The following is a 15086-nucleotide window of genomic DNA, read 5'->3' as shown; positions in this document are numbered from 1 at the left end:
TATGCGAAAAAAGTCTATGAAAGTCTATGACTTCGTTTGATTGAATGTGTAGATACATATCGATTATCATAGGTATAGGTCGTGGCTTCAGTCGTAGTTTTGGGCTCGCTGTTGTTTTATTACTGGCTTTAAAGATGTTGCTGTTCAGTGTTTTTCACTTCTTCATATATAATATCTATCACATATATAATATAATATGATATATTAAGTGTGTATTGAACTCCAATGTTAAGTGTCTCTTTATCGATTACAGATGCGGTCCGACAGACGTCCAGTTCGGCAAAAATAGTTCAACTCTGCCTCTACTAGCTTAATTGTACACCTGGAAGTTGCTTAGAAACACTTAGGAAACTTAATTTTCCCGCTTTCACGCCCCTTTTAGGATAAAGAATGTGGTTGGAGAACTGGGAAGAAAAGCCATTCAACGACTGTCTAATAAAAGGACACGAAAAGTTCTTTCTTGAGGCGAAAAACTTTCACCAAACTTTCTCCCCTCCAGTTACAACCAATGAAAAAGGCAGCTTTGCGTGTAGACAACGCTGATTTGCTGATCGTCCCTGCTGCCACTCTGAATGACAGACTCCGGATTTTTTTTCTCTTTATTTCCAAGATCTCTCGGTGTCGATTCAGAAAGGGGGCATCACTTCTGATCAGACTCAGTACAGGGTAGGTCAGTGGAACGGAGAGAGGGGAGAGAGCGAGTGAGAGAGAGAGAGGGTGCCCCATCCATGAACTAACCCCTGGAGGAGTCCAGACTGCAAACTTATGGCTGTATGAAAAATACCGTTCTTTTCTCCTTTCTCTGGGATCTTGGCTACCAGTTCTCTCCTGATCAGAAGTTGTCACAAGTATTTCTAATTCCTTAAAATAAATCGAGCCACAATTGCTGTGGACGTCATTGGAGGTCATGGATACCCATATAAGATGGAAAATAAAGCGGCGGATAAGGGACTTGTACCTTACTTTAGCAATAATTGTTCTCTTTGTAACTTCGCAAGCCAGTTCAGGTAAGTGGCACTACACTCTGTTGCATCTTCTTTTGTAGATTTACTTTTCTCTGCAAAAAAGTTTTAACTTAACTTCGAAATGTGCCTTGGCTGTGGTCACGTCGTGAACGTCAGTCGCACTATTACCCCCTGCAAATGCATTACAGCCTGTCCCCTTTAAATCAGAGTTTATTTTCTGGAATGCATTCCACGGTCTTTTCGGTTTCCTAAGCAGATATGACCGGGGGCCCTTTCTGGGCTTTTGAAGAATGGCACCGCGGTTTTGTTTAATTTCAGCCCCTTTCTTTACCATAACAAATGCACTGAGGTTCGCGCATACGTTTTTTTTTCGCGAGGTACCTCGCGACCAGAAACGGCATCGCTTTATATTGCGTTTGCATCCAACTGGAGAAAAGTTTTTGTTCTCCCCAGAAACTTAAGTCTGAAGTTTTGTTTCTTTGGTTCAAGTGAATTTTCTTTATCCAAAGAAAGCTGGCGTCCTGCGCCATCTATTGTGCCGATTATTCCTGTTGCACAAGAAAATTTTTATTCAATTCAGTGCACTTCTGTGCATTCCGTCACACGTTTCGTGAAGGATGCTGCCGAATTCGATGCATTTGGAGAATTTTCCCAACCCTATGTCTTCTGAAACAGCGATGGAAAAGCACAGTTACATCCTTATATCATATGACTGGAACAGATGCATAAGTTAAGCAGAGGGGGCTGTTGCTTGGTGCTTACTGGAAAATCTAGCGTATTCAGTTGAGGTTATGTGGTCTCACTCAACAGATAAGGACAACTTGGGTCCACACCCAATGTCTTCTCACCTGCTCTCCGCTCCAAAGCACGTTTTTAGGACACGGAGCAGCAAAGTAGCATCGTGCAGGCTTTTGAATCCATCGCCACTGTTGCCCATTATCTGTGTAATTTTCAGATTTTTTCCCCAAACGAGAACATTCGTAATATAAAAGTTTGGGTTTAGCATAAGAACACGTTAAGACAGTAGCTATGACGAATGTTTAGCTAACTCTAGTAACTCTTCCAACTTTAGTATCTACGCATATGATGTAGCAATGCCTTATGTGGAACTGTAAGACTCTAGCGTGAAGACGCTACATTAAAGGTTTACATCAGATTCTCATTAACATCTATAGCTGCGGAACACTTCTGAGAGGGTGGGGCTGCCCCTCTTCTCCAGCTGCAGGGTGGAGCCGCCGCGTGGCTGCTAGTTAGTGAATGATGCTAAGATTTTCATGGACAATTCCCCTTCTAAAGTGGGCGAAACGCATGTTTCGCGTTTTCTCTCCCCAGTTTCCTTTTTTTTTCTTGTGGTGTAGACAGTATTGTCAGTGTATTAATACTCAAAAATCGTAATTATAAAATTATTAGACTGTAAATTCATTCCTTCTCAGGTTTACATTTGATTTATTTTTTTACATAAAGCAAATCGGACTTTCTCACACCTTTTAGTAGCCGTAGACTGTTGCTTTAATGCTTTAGATATTGTTTCAGCTTGAAAATGATGTAAGCCAGAAGTAAAAAAAAAAATCAGTTTAAATCATAAATAGATGTAAAATTCTCTTAAGTGTGTTGTGTTGCTTTGATCAAAGTCTCCTGAGTGTCACATCTGATTCTAAGCCTCAAAGTTCAAACAGGATTTTGAAAGGGATCATGTAACCCTGTTCAAGTCTTTTTGGCATGTAGAGACTCCTGCGCCCCCTGGACCTTGAGTAAGCATCAGATGGAGAACTGAGAGGATCTCCAATTTCACTTGCAGGCTGTCAGGGTGGGCCTTCTTTGTCTAGTGATGTCATCCTGTGTGGGAGCCCCAGTGCAAGCTGGGTGCTGGCAGAGTTCTGGAATGTATTTGGACAATGCATCAATGTGAATTGCAAAAAAGTGTATCTCTGGTTCCAAGGCTTGTATTTACACACCACAGTGTACCACCTGCAACTGGTTTCTGCTTTCTACCAGAGCAAGTGTCCTGTTATCTCTCTCTCTCTCTCTCTCTCTCTCGCACACACACACCCACACACCCACACACACACACACACACACACACACACACACACGCACACTGATGGCCACTGTTTAGCTTCTGCTTTTCATACCTTTCCAAAGTCAGAGAGGAAGGAAATTGATAAAGCAGAGAAGACAGCATAGATTATTATTGGATGGGTCCCCAGGCATGAGATACCCGTTAGACTTCTGTGAGCAAATATTGAGTGCTCTACCCCGTCAATACTCAGGGCATAGATGTTAATATACAAAGTTCTGCCCATGCATTTTCCCGGGTAATATGGGTTCCTTCTCTCCAATGTCTCCTTGAAGGGGCCAGCCTGCCTTTCTTTTACTGTCCACAACACCCTTTCCATATCTAGACCACTTCCAGTAACTGAAAATGGGATTGAAAAGATGGACCTGAATAGACCTGAGTGGATTCTTGATTTATTTATTTACACTCCAAGTGTAGCATATCAGAGTATTAGTTTCACACTCAGGGTGTCTTGGTCACTCTACTCTTCAAACATGACAGATCTGTTATTTGCATTTCTGGGCTGATAACTATGGGCTGTGATCTCTGTGATCCAGCCAGTAAAGAGCAGAGAATCAAAGGGACGTCACTTTCACCTGGTGTGAAGGCTCCAGCCTGCGTGCACAATTAGCTGCATGCCTTGCATTGTTGGTGGCCTGTTTGTTGCTGAGGACAGCCCAGTTGGGGTTGAGACCTCATGTGGACAGACGTGTCCAAGCTCTGCCTCCCCCTGCCCAAAGGGTGTTGAGAAACAGAGAGGCAGCTTTATGTCTACCAGGGTAAAAATCTTAAAAGTGTGTGTAGGATGCCTCATGCTGCTCTTTGGGCTGTCGGGTGCTAGGCACATTCAGCAGAAGGGGAAGTCCCACCTTAATGCAGTTGTGGGTGGAGGCCCAACCCGGAAAACCTTCATCCTATTGGACTGAATACATGTTCGACCATGGCCTGTGGGGTTGATAGACTTTGATGATCTTATAACTCACTGAAGTCACCATATGTGCAGTAATACATTTGGAAAAAATATTTTAGGCTTGTTGTCACCACTGAGATTAATTAGGAAATATGAAATAAGCTACCTATGCCCTGATGAACTAGCTAAAAAGCTAACAGATTGTAAAGAGTGGTTGGAGGACTCATAAAGAAGAGGTACAGCCCATAGAAAAGGTGTGCTGTTCCTCAGTAGAGCAAACAGGCAAATGATTACTCCAATTAAGTGACACAGTGCCATAGCTTGAACAAAACCAGATGACCTGGCCTGCAGGCAGGGAATGAACTGGCGACCTTTAACCTCCAGCTCTCTGGCCTTTTACTACAGATGTCATCTCTCTATATGGCCTATCGATAATGGATCACAGTTGATGAATTTATTAAGTCATAATAAACATCAATGAGTAACAGAATGCTATTTTGTTTAATTTTTGATGTATTGGTGGTTGTTATCAATGATAAACCCTTTGATTTATTGTATGAATTCAAAATTGTTTCATTCTGGTAAAGCCTGCACATTTTGATCAGTGACTGGTCCCTGCATAGATAAATGCTTGTATCAGCAGAGACATTACCCAGTTGGAACATTTCCCACAGAAATTCTGCTCCTGGAAATTTTAACAATGCCCATAGCCTGTGGTGTCTATAGTACGCTATGGAGGTGAAGTAATTCTCCAGATGGAAAAGGGCAATAAATCCATCAAACATTCCTTCAGTTTTATAAATTCCTGGCAGGAGTTAGACTCTCCATTGGTAGTTTAGTTCACAGTTAGTAGCTATGCAGATAAGGTACACTTGGAAGAGTAAAGCATAACTTTGCTAGGTATTTTTTTCTGGGTATCTTTCTTACAACCTGAATTTTGTTGTGGGAATGTCACACTTTCAATAACCAGTACAGACCATGCAGACCAGCTTTTATATTGTGTATGTGGTTTTAGTGTATCCTGTGTTCTGGCAGTTAGCTGTTTTACTTAGCAACAGTTAAAACTGAGTTTACTCATATCACACATGCTGTGTTTGAATGAGATTTTCTGACAACTTAGGTTTTATGTAAACATTTACAATTCATACTCGCAAACCCTCAAAGAACAGTACACAATTAATAGGTGATGGATGTCCTGAAGTGAAGTGTAGAATGTAACCATGCTCAGTCCAAAAAATATGTTTTTTAAAAAAATCTGCAAATTTTCTGCTGGACTGTATTCTTGACTATAACTGTCCCAGTGGAAATTTGGCTTTTTCCTTAATTGGAAAAAACAGTGAATGGAGGGTCTTCATTACAGGCCTAACCCCAGTCTTTCCAAACCCTGAGGCCTGAGTTCAATGAGTAGGCACTACTATGGGCTAGCCTCTCATTATGTGCATTAAGTGTACTTTTCCTTTTCACCCTGACTGGGAGAGTGCAAAAATGATTGGAGCCCCTTTGGGTTAACTGGAGTTAACTGTCTTTTTTTCTGAGGGGGCAGAGCTTGGATGGAAAGGCCATGAATTCAGATTTATTGCATGGCAGCCTAGTGTTTGAAGGGTCATAAGCCCCCTTTTAAAAAGATGCCCTAAACATAGCCACTGCTCGACCCCTCGCCCTGCATTGCAAACTCTGGAAAGCTGGCCTTACCGTTTGTTTTATTTTAGGAGTAGACTTTATGGTCTTATTTTTTCCTCTGTGTTAATATTAGCAACTGTGAATATTGATGGTTTTATATGTTCCTGAAGTAATGTCAATATTAGATCTCTTTGTTACTGAAGGGGTTTATGGCTGAACAAGCAAATTAACTTATCACTTTTCTGCAAGTGCTAAATTGCCATTGAGTCTACGACCTTTGACCCCTTCCCACAATGTGTTTTATTGTTGTGCACATGCTCTCTGAAATATATGTGATTCCTATGGGTCACATAGTTGCTAAAGCCCATTTTTAATTGAGAAATCCATGACTTGTCATGCTCTTTTGTGGCTGGCTCTGTGTATTCTCCCACTTGTTTAAAACGCAGGTGACAGAACATGCAGTTAAGATGACTGACTTTGAGCAAGCACAGCATGTTTTGACAAGTGAGATCTTTCTCCGGTGGTTCAAGGCTGCTCCATTGTAGCTGTTACCGATAACCGTGTGACATTTCTGAGCGTGCCAGCATCCTTCCCTTTTCCATTTGATTCTCAGTGGTCTCTAAGTTAAAGCTCTGGCAGAAACCCTGTGTCTCCCTCAGCAGCAAGAAGTCAACAGGACCTTTTCACAAAGCTGAAACATAAGATATGCTTAAATGTTTTGCTTCTTTCATTTTCTGTTATTGTTAATTAAGACAAAATTTTGAAATGGTCAGAACACCTCACCGCTCATTTGCACTCTGGTCAAAAAGAGAGCCACTACAAGGCAAGAACTGTTAATGTCAAACTATTTTATTCATCAAATAGACTGGAATAACATTCCTTAAATACTTCGTAAATGAAATCAGGATGGATAGTCTCCAAAGCGACACCTGTGCCAGACCTATAAGGGGCGACACAGAAAGAAGGTAGGGATGGAAACCCATTTAAAACACTTTCCGATGCATAGTTTTTTCTCCCTATAAGGGGGAAAGATAAAAAGTCTGCAGAGATGATGGTTGATCTCCATGGCACTATTTCTCTCTGTCCTTGTACACATCTGGATCCGATATGCACCATTGTGCCGGCTGTTTATCTCAGAGAAATGCGTTCCAGATGGTTTTATTCCACTCCTGGTGGAAGGGGGGACTGTGAAATAAAATACTGTTTCATTTAAAAAGAAAATACACCATTCTTCCTTATATTTTACAGAGGGTGGCTGGAAAAATACTGTGTCCCATTAGGTGATTTTGGTGAGGATTAAAGCTATGGCACATGTTTTGTATAGCTCTACAATACTGATTGAGGTCAATACAACTCTTTGGCTTTATTTGCGCACAGCGAACGCTCATTACGAACTGGTCAAAGGTAAAGTGCAACTTCCCTCTTGGGCATACAGACCCAAGTTTGGGTCTGGATGATTTCAGTGTTTTAAGAGGAAGAAATGTCTCCGCTGATGAGGGGTCATTTGTTTTCTGATTGGAGATTTTAGGAAGGGGGCCAAGCTTTCTCAATACACATGTGCAGTCGTATATGAATGCATATTTCATTTATGTGTGCAAAATTAAAAGGCGGCATCGTTTTGGATTTGCCCACAGTGAGTGTGCGAAGCGTGTTTTTTCCTCTACCTCCAACACAAACATGACTAGAGTGTGAAACGAGATTAAGGAGAGCATGACATCATAGTTGGCATCAGTGCAGGTGCAGGGTAGTTCGGCGAGGATCCGTTGTTGCGGTCTGAGCTCTTCATCACTCCTGTTTTGTCACGGCAAGGCTCCTATTCAAATGAAGATTTCAGCTCTTCAGAACTGATTGCGTTTCTCGCTGCAATTTCTCACCGCATATCTCTCGGGGGACAAAATTTAGCAAGGAAACTGAAGTCCCATTCAATCTGATAAGGGGAAATGAAAAGGCATTTTGTGCTGGCATCTCTTACTGTGTAGAGGAAGGAATCCGAGCGAGTCAGACAGCAGAGAGAGGCAGTGACCCCGCAGTTGCATGCACTGTTTGAGTCCCTGAATGGAGGCATTATCAAATCTTAGGTCAGCATATGGGCTCATGATTCTGGATTCATTTAACACACACACTATTCCACTGGACCCCAATCAACATTTTCCATCCTTCTTAGGATTGTAAATAAAAGATTGCATTTTCAAAGAATACTGAAGCTCTTGACTTTTTTGCTCTCACAGTCAAGAAATCCTTTTTGTTGTGTTTGGGGTAAAAAAAAATAGCACACCAAAATAGCACACAGTACCTCTGGTTTTTACTGCCAGAAATACTGCAGAAGACTTGACCTGCCTTCCCACAATGCTGTGCGTCTGATCTGTGAGGAGGCTCGGTGCATTTGGACAAGGTTAAGGGTGTGGTCTTGTTTAGAGGGGTCACAGCTGTAGCTCTTTGTGGGAGTTGACTGTAATAAGCCATGGAAGTTGAAAAAATTATTACTTTTATTTATTATTATTATTTGGACTGTGCAGAACCACACTTTTGCAGAGTCTGTTGTGCTTTGTGCATTGAGCATTGGGTGTTCAGTCAGAATAACATGACTAAAGCATTATTGCATGTGTCCATGTTAGACAAATCACTTGTTTACTTTATGTTTGCCTATGGAAGAACCCTTACAAAAACATCATATGTAACTGAAGAATTCTATGGTAGGTTGACCTGTCCTATTGGACATTTTGCATATACAGTACAGTGGATCAGTACAGTAAACATTTAACCTGAAGGACCATCTATTATGGGTAAAGAGTTGACCGGTAGGTACCCCCTAACTTATACGTTCACAAGAATTTTTTTTTTTTGGACAATTTAAACTGAAAAAGTTTCATTGTCTCTGACCTCAAAGTAAGCATGTGAATCCTTGTATTTAATTTTATTTGTAGTAGCCTAGGGCTGCCCTCTGCTTGAAGGCTAGGGTGTTGAAATGGGGCATCAAGAGACTCAAGCACATGCCTTTCCAAAGTGATTTAAGGACCTGAAAATGCTGCTTGGAATACTAGTACGCCCTGAACACCCCTCACAGTTAGACACCACACCCATTGAGGAATGCATGCAAAACAAGTACCATGCTTTCAACTGTACAGAGGTGTCTGAGTGACTCCCATGAGGTCAGTGTTTATTGGCCTCACTCTTCAGGGGTGGGTAGGTTATTAATGATTGACGTCCCTTGTCTTTGCCTGTGTAGTGTGTTGTTGTCCACCGTATGAACACCTGTAGACGTCAGGGGCAGGGTGAGGCCATATTTATCAGAAATGTTTGCATACATATCCATCAGTTTTAGAAATTTCATGGAGACAAAGACGCTTGGTAGTGGGGTTATGAAGACAATGGACATTTATTTCAATGGAAATACCTACTTTTTGTGTAACTCCTTTATTATAGCTTATGCGGTAATATATAGTCTTCCATTTTGCAATGTTGCATTTTTGAGACATCATATTACATTTCCATGATGAGTGAGGTCATTTCCCCTGGTCTTTCTTGATGTGGTTCTGCTGTGAGTTGCGTAGCACAGGCTGCAATTTGTTGGGATGCTTGAAGTTTTACTACAGCTTGGATGCTGAAACTTTACAAGCTGTTAAACACACAATCATGGCTGTAGCCTATAGGCATTGAACATTTCAGAACAACTCTGGGGCAAAAGATAGTGGCAGTGTAGCATAGTGGTTAAGGAGCAGGACTCGTAACCGAAAGGTTCAATCCCCGCTGGGACACTGCTGCTGTATCCTTGGGCAAGGTACTTAACCCCCAACTGCCTCAGTAAAAATATCCAGCTGTATAAATGGATAACATTGTAAAACAACTGTAACCTATGTAAGTCGCTTTGGATAAAAGCGTCTGCCAAATGAATAAATGTAAATGTAATTGTTCCTCCAGTCATTAGGATTGATGTTTGATCCATAGCTGTCATTTAACAAACAAACGATCAAGATTGGGAAAGCTGATGTTAAGTGGGAAACAGCTGAGGCCTTCATTGGTTCTCACTGGCATTCAGAAGGCCTATGTGTTCTGGAACATGCAGGTGAGTAAGTACACATTAGAGGCTAACTGCTTTACATATAACTTCAAAATATTTTAACTAGAGTGTGATTTATCCGTAAGGTTAGTTTTTTAAGTTTCCTCCACACATGTCCATTTCAGCTAATGCTTATTTTATTTTGTTTTTGTTATGAAGGGAGAAAATGACACTAATTTGTCATCATTCAGTATTGTAGAAGGTAGAGTGCGTGTGAGTGGACTGACTAGAGGGCCTGAACTGAAAATTCCTTTTTTTATTACTCAGTGCTTCTCCAAGCTTTATGAAATGTGCAAACTCTGCATGAAAAGACCAAATATTTGCTGTATGAAGAACAGTTTTACATTATTATCTACCAGAAAACAGTACATAAGGTTAAGGATTGCATAGTGTAGAGGCCAGAGGAAATGTTTCTGGTCCATATGGTCCTGCTTTGTGCTATGCAAATTGGACTGGATTAGCTAGTCTGTGGTATGAATTGGATTTAAGTAGCCTCACCTCTGATGCTGACTGGTTCTGATTAGCTGGGACAGGCGGGCATACACACGGGTATCCTGTGCAGCAGTCATAGTTTTAATGCAACATGGAAGCCATTACACTGTCTATTAAGTAATCAGTGGCTGAGAAAGGACAAATTTACCCGACTCATTTTAGTCATGACATCACAGAAACTTATTTCACAAAAACAGAAGAGAAAAATGCATTGATCAGCGAGAGTCTGCCTTGTGCTGGAATGCTGGTGGGCTGCTGGGCTGGAAACTCACAGTGCTGTTATGGCTGCCATAGTGCCATTACATTCTTTCATTCCCAGTTTCCATGCCCTCCTCTGTGTGAGTGTGTGCGTGTTTGTATGCGTATGCGGAGGTCACATGCATGTGCGCACGCCCCTGTGAGCATGGCACCGCTGATAACTACGGAATAAATCACTGGCCATGAACTCGGCTTAGACGAATGCCAAAGAGGAGGAGAGAACACTCTTTAGCTGTGCAGTGGGGGGAAGTACCATGCGGTATTGGTTTCGGGGGGAAAACTCCACTCCACATGATCAGACCAGGGGCGCCGCGGTATGCCAAACTGGATGAAGGAAATGGGGGAGTATGCAGGTTTGGCCTGAGGGCTGCTGCGTTAGGGGATACAGTAATGATGTGAGGATGGGGGAGCACACAGCATGGAGTGACTCACTCTTTCCGTCCCCGGCCCCAGCCGCAACCCGCTGAAGATATGAGCCCGTCCGGCTTGGAGGGAAACTCGGGGTTGTGCGCCGCGGCCCGTGATCCTTCCAGAAACCCGCTTTCCTCTCGGAGCGCTGCTATTTTTGCTTTATTAGCCGAATAATTACGTTAGAGCTGAGTAAAACAATACGGTATGAGAGTGTGCTTAGTCAGCACCATGCTAAACCACTTCATTAGCGTCACAGACAGCGCCACTGTTAGCAGTGGCTTTATAGCTATGGTAAATGTTATCCTCCTGCGGTCAGAGAAATGCCCAGTCTGAGTGCATGAGGCCGTGGTGCTGGGTTTTAGGGGGAGGCAAAGCTGGAAAGGGCGTGCTCCTCACACGAGCAGCCTTAATGGAATAACTATCCTCAAAGTGCTGGAAACTGCTTTGTGTGTAGTGAGAACACACTCAGATGTTAGGCACTGGCTCAGTTCCGAGCACTGGTGCAATTGGCAATGTCTCAGATCGCTTGCCAGTTGTTTATCGCGTGTGGTATACTTTTCCTATCGGGGGTTGCCAAGTCTAATTTGCGAGGGGATTTCAGTTGGTGGACGAGCTGTATATTTAAGTGAGTTTTCTGTCGCTGGCTTTTTACCAGTCGCACTGCGCCTGGCTGTGTGACAGTCACCAGGGAAATAACTGATGCTGGCTTTGAGCGTGATGAAAACTCCTGTCCACTTGTCCTGAGATGAGGCCACAACAGAGCTGAGAAAGAGGCCGGTAACTGAAGGCCCCAGGACCTGGTTTGCCTGGCAGGTGATCGTTACGTGGATCCTTCAGCCCGTTTTCGGGAGAGACACCAGCAGGCCCTGGAGCAGCGGGACCAGCCGCCACCACGGCGGGACACCCAGCCACTCCAGAAACTGGGACAGGAAGTGGTCTCCATGGAGACGAGGTCGCGAGAGTTCCAAGACTTCCAAAGAGTTCCAAGGGGATCTCCCGGAGAGATCTGGCGTGGAGATTATGGCTGGAGCCCGACCAGATTGGCTTCTCCAGCTCGCAGTGCACTCAGCCTGTTAGCTAAAGCAGCAGGTCATCTTTAAGCAAAGCATGTGCTGCCATGTATTTTGGCAAATGATGCATATGAAGAACACACTGACTATGAGGCCTGAAATTGAGTATTTGGATTGGTGCGTTGCGTGTTTTGGGCATTCCACCGCACGAACGTGACCGCAGGGGTCATAATCTTGCACCGCGGGACAGATCAGATCCGAAAAGCGGCGGGCCGCTGGAGTGGAAACGTGTCTGCAGGGTTTTATCGACCGCATCCATCACCTCTTTGTAGCTGGTGAGAGAATGAAGGGGGCAGCGGCCTTTTCTTCCTCCCTGTCGGGGTAGTGAATGGGGTGACGCGGGGCTTTGAACTGAGAGTGGGAGTTTAAACACGGCCCTCGCCCCCTGCCCCGCTGCAGCTCAGTAGGGGTCGATTAGGCCCGGAGCCTTCATCTGCCCTCACAGCGTGGCTGGGAGCAGGGGTCTGGCCGTGAGCCCCTCTGCCCCTCTCTTTCTTCCAGCAGACAGAGAGGGTCAGAGAGAATGGAATGTTTCTGCGAGCAGGAAGAGCGGGCATGGCAGTCACATCTCCTCCTCAGTCTGGGCTGATGAAACAGACTCTAACAATCCTGAAAGCTCTCATAAATCACCAGATAACCTCAAGGAGCACAGATCCAAATCTTGTTTCTTTTGGTTTTAGGGAATGCTCTAGTTAACCGCTGGTTATCTGCTGAGTACAGTACAAATAAAAAGGCAAATTAACATCGCCTCTCTCTCTACAAAATTGACATGCAGTGTTTTAGCACTTGCCACCTAACTCAGACAGGTTTTTTTTTTTCAAAAGGCTCTCTGAAATTTTTGACCGGTGCAAGCATCGACAGCAGAAAATAAGGCCGAGTGAGTTTTTCAAACGTGCCGTGCTGCGTTTCGCAAGCGGTCAAAGTGTAATTTAGGCCTTTCCGCTCTGAGAGGAAACACGGGCACTTTTCATCTCGGGTCCCTCATTGTCCCCTCAAAAACAGCGATACCGGAGCGTGCGCAAAAGAAAACAGTGTTTAATCGATCATGGCGCCTTCTTGAAATGAACCCAGGAAAGAACAACACGTGGATTTCCTGCAGAAATGCAATCTCTGAATCAATCACCGTGAATTGGAGGCGTACTTTACAGGCTTTCGGGGCCCAGCCGCAGCCAGGGTGTATTAGTCTCACAGCAGGACACTCTGACCTCTGTTTCTTTTTTGGGGGGGGGGGGTCGCGGGGTGCGCAGACTTGCATAGCACAGTTAATTACATGTATATGCTGCATTTAACGTCATTACTTTCTGAACTCCTGGTAATGGTATCCTTACTTCTGGGAAAACAAGGCTTCTGACAGACTGGGTTTTTGGCCCCTGTGCTTAGGTACTTCTAAGGTGCTTCTACTACTGCTGTGGTGGTGGGTCTGGCAGCAGGGGTACTTTGGGTCCCTAAAATGCAGCCAGATGCACATTTAAGTGTTCTCTTCATTGTCAAGGAGGGATTTGTGAAAATGCAATTTGCATGTATCCTGCCTGGACTGAATAAAAAGTCAATCAGTCCAAATCTGTTTAGAGCATTTACAGATTTGTTTTCAAACACTTTTTTTCTATTTAACAGACTGGTGTCTGAAAGGCTGCCTCCAGCATATGGCACTCCCACACAAACATGCATTTAGTTTGGTAAACAGTTTAAAATGGCTTTTCATCAGACCATCAGATCGTTTCTCATTAGAGGTGTGCAGCTCTGAGGTCAGCTGTGAAACTGACTAGCGCTGTCTCTGAGCGTGGAGTGGTCGCTGGTCAGAGAGCCAAGAGGGTCAGCTTGTGGGCTACTCTTAGTCTCTTGCTGCATTCCAAGCCATGCCCTCTGATTGGGGGGGCGAGGGTGACACGAACACTGGGTAATGTGGCCTTTTGATGCATGTTTTCCATGTCAGTCAAGAGTGCCGTCCACTTGCAGGACATATTTTCTTTGTCAGCATTGTCTAATAGTAACATTAAAAGTTGGATGGTCTCACCTGCATGTCAAATTTCAGATCCTCCAAAATGCACTGCTTTTATCACACTCTTATGAAAACGAATGTGTCAGTGCAACACAATTAACACTGATCAATCCAATATGCCTGATATAAGTATCTGTTTTGTATCCTGTTTTTATCTGAATCCTCATGCCAGACATTCCAGTGTTAAAATGTATTCTGTTCATTCTTGTAAAATCTGTTACATTGAAGTAATTTTGCTGGCTTTGAGATCCATCTCACACATTGTATTAAGTGCTTGGATTGTTTAGCACACATTTTATATCTGTTCGAGTGTTGATTTAAAACCAATCCCCTCCTGATTACAGAACTTTCCCTTCCTGGCCCCGTGGGATCACTCCGGTGATGTCACAGGAAGTGATCACTTTCTGAAGGGGGTGGGGAACAAGGGAGCATGGGATTCCAGCCATATGCTGTTTTGTCATTGGCCAAAGCTGGGATCTTACTAGGGGAAGTGGAAAGGAGTAGATGTAACAGAGGTGAGAGAGAGGAGAGTGAAAGGGAGAGAGGGAGAGAGAGAGTGAAAGGGAGAGAGAGAATGCCTTTCTGTCTCATGAGTGCAGTTTCTCTGGAGTCTCGCTGTAAACTAAGCATTAAAAACAGCACCCTCGATGCCTGAGTCAGTTTTTCCATTTTAGTCTGGGCCGGCAGACAGTGATATATCTCTCCTCTCTGCACTCGCCTGCTAAGGCTCAGCTCGCAGACAATGAAGTAAACCATCTGCTATTCCTCCTGCTAGAATAATAAGCACAGATTACATCAGATAAACTGGGACCAAAGCGCAAAAGATAGATCTTTTTTCCTCTCCTAAACGCCTTTTTATGTGTGTGTGTGTTCACATGAAAGAGATAGAGAGAGGGTGTGTGCATGAGTCAGTGTGTACACGGTTGTGTGTGTGTGTGTTTGTATGCTGGTATTTGTTAGGGGTAATTCTGGCATAGGACAGTGTGGAAAGAATAGTCTGCTAATGTCCAGTATTTGCCTGGTATCCAGGCACTGTGGCTTAGATTGTAGAGGGACACTAATGAGGATAAGTTCTAGGTTATTGAATCACTGAAAATAACAGCAATGAGCTACACCCTCCCTTACAGCAGTGGAACTCTCTGTACTCTAGTTCTAGGAAGTTCAGTATCCACAAACAGGCATGGCTTTGAAGACTGATCATCTGTTGGAGGAATATTTGCCTGATTGCGACATACGGCAATAGCTGAT

The 15086-nt window shown here is 43.7% G+C and overlaps 1 protein-coding gene across 1 annotated transcript in view; it reads left to right on the top strand.

Moving 5' to 3' along the window:
• The first annotated feature begins 650 nt into the window (after positions 1-650).
• Positions 651-15086, top strand: part of col5a1 (procollagen, type V, alpha 1) — a 107939-nt gene continuing 93503 nt past the window's right edge. The window contains exon 1 of the mRNA XM_036529456.1: positions 651-1007. Coding sequence (XP_036385349.1) covers positions 908-1007 — 100 coding nt within the window. The 5' untranslated portion in view covers positions 651-907. The remainder of the gene's footprint in view (positions 1008-15086) is intronic.

The sequence above is a fragment of the Megalops cyprinoides genome, chromosome 5 (genome assembly GCF_013368585.1).
Source record: "Megalops cyprinoides isolate fMegCyp1 chromosome 5, fMegCyp1.pri, whole genome shotgun sequence".
Taxonomy (NCBI): domain Eukaryota; kingdom Metazoa; phylum Chordata; class Actinopteri; order Elopiformes; family Megalopidae; genus Megalops; species Megalops cyprinoides.
Note: the sequence above shows the minus strand (reverse complement) of the source record. Positions and strands in the feature narration are given on the sequence as shown.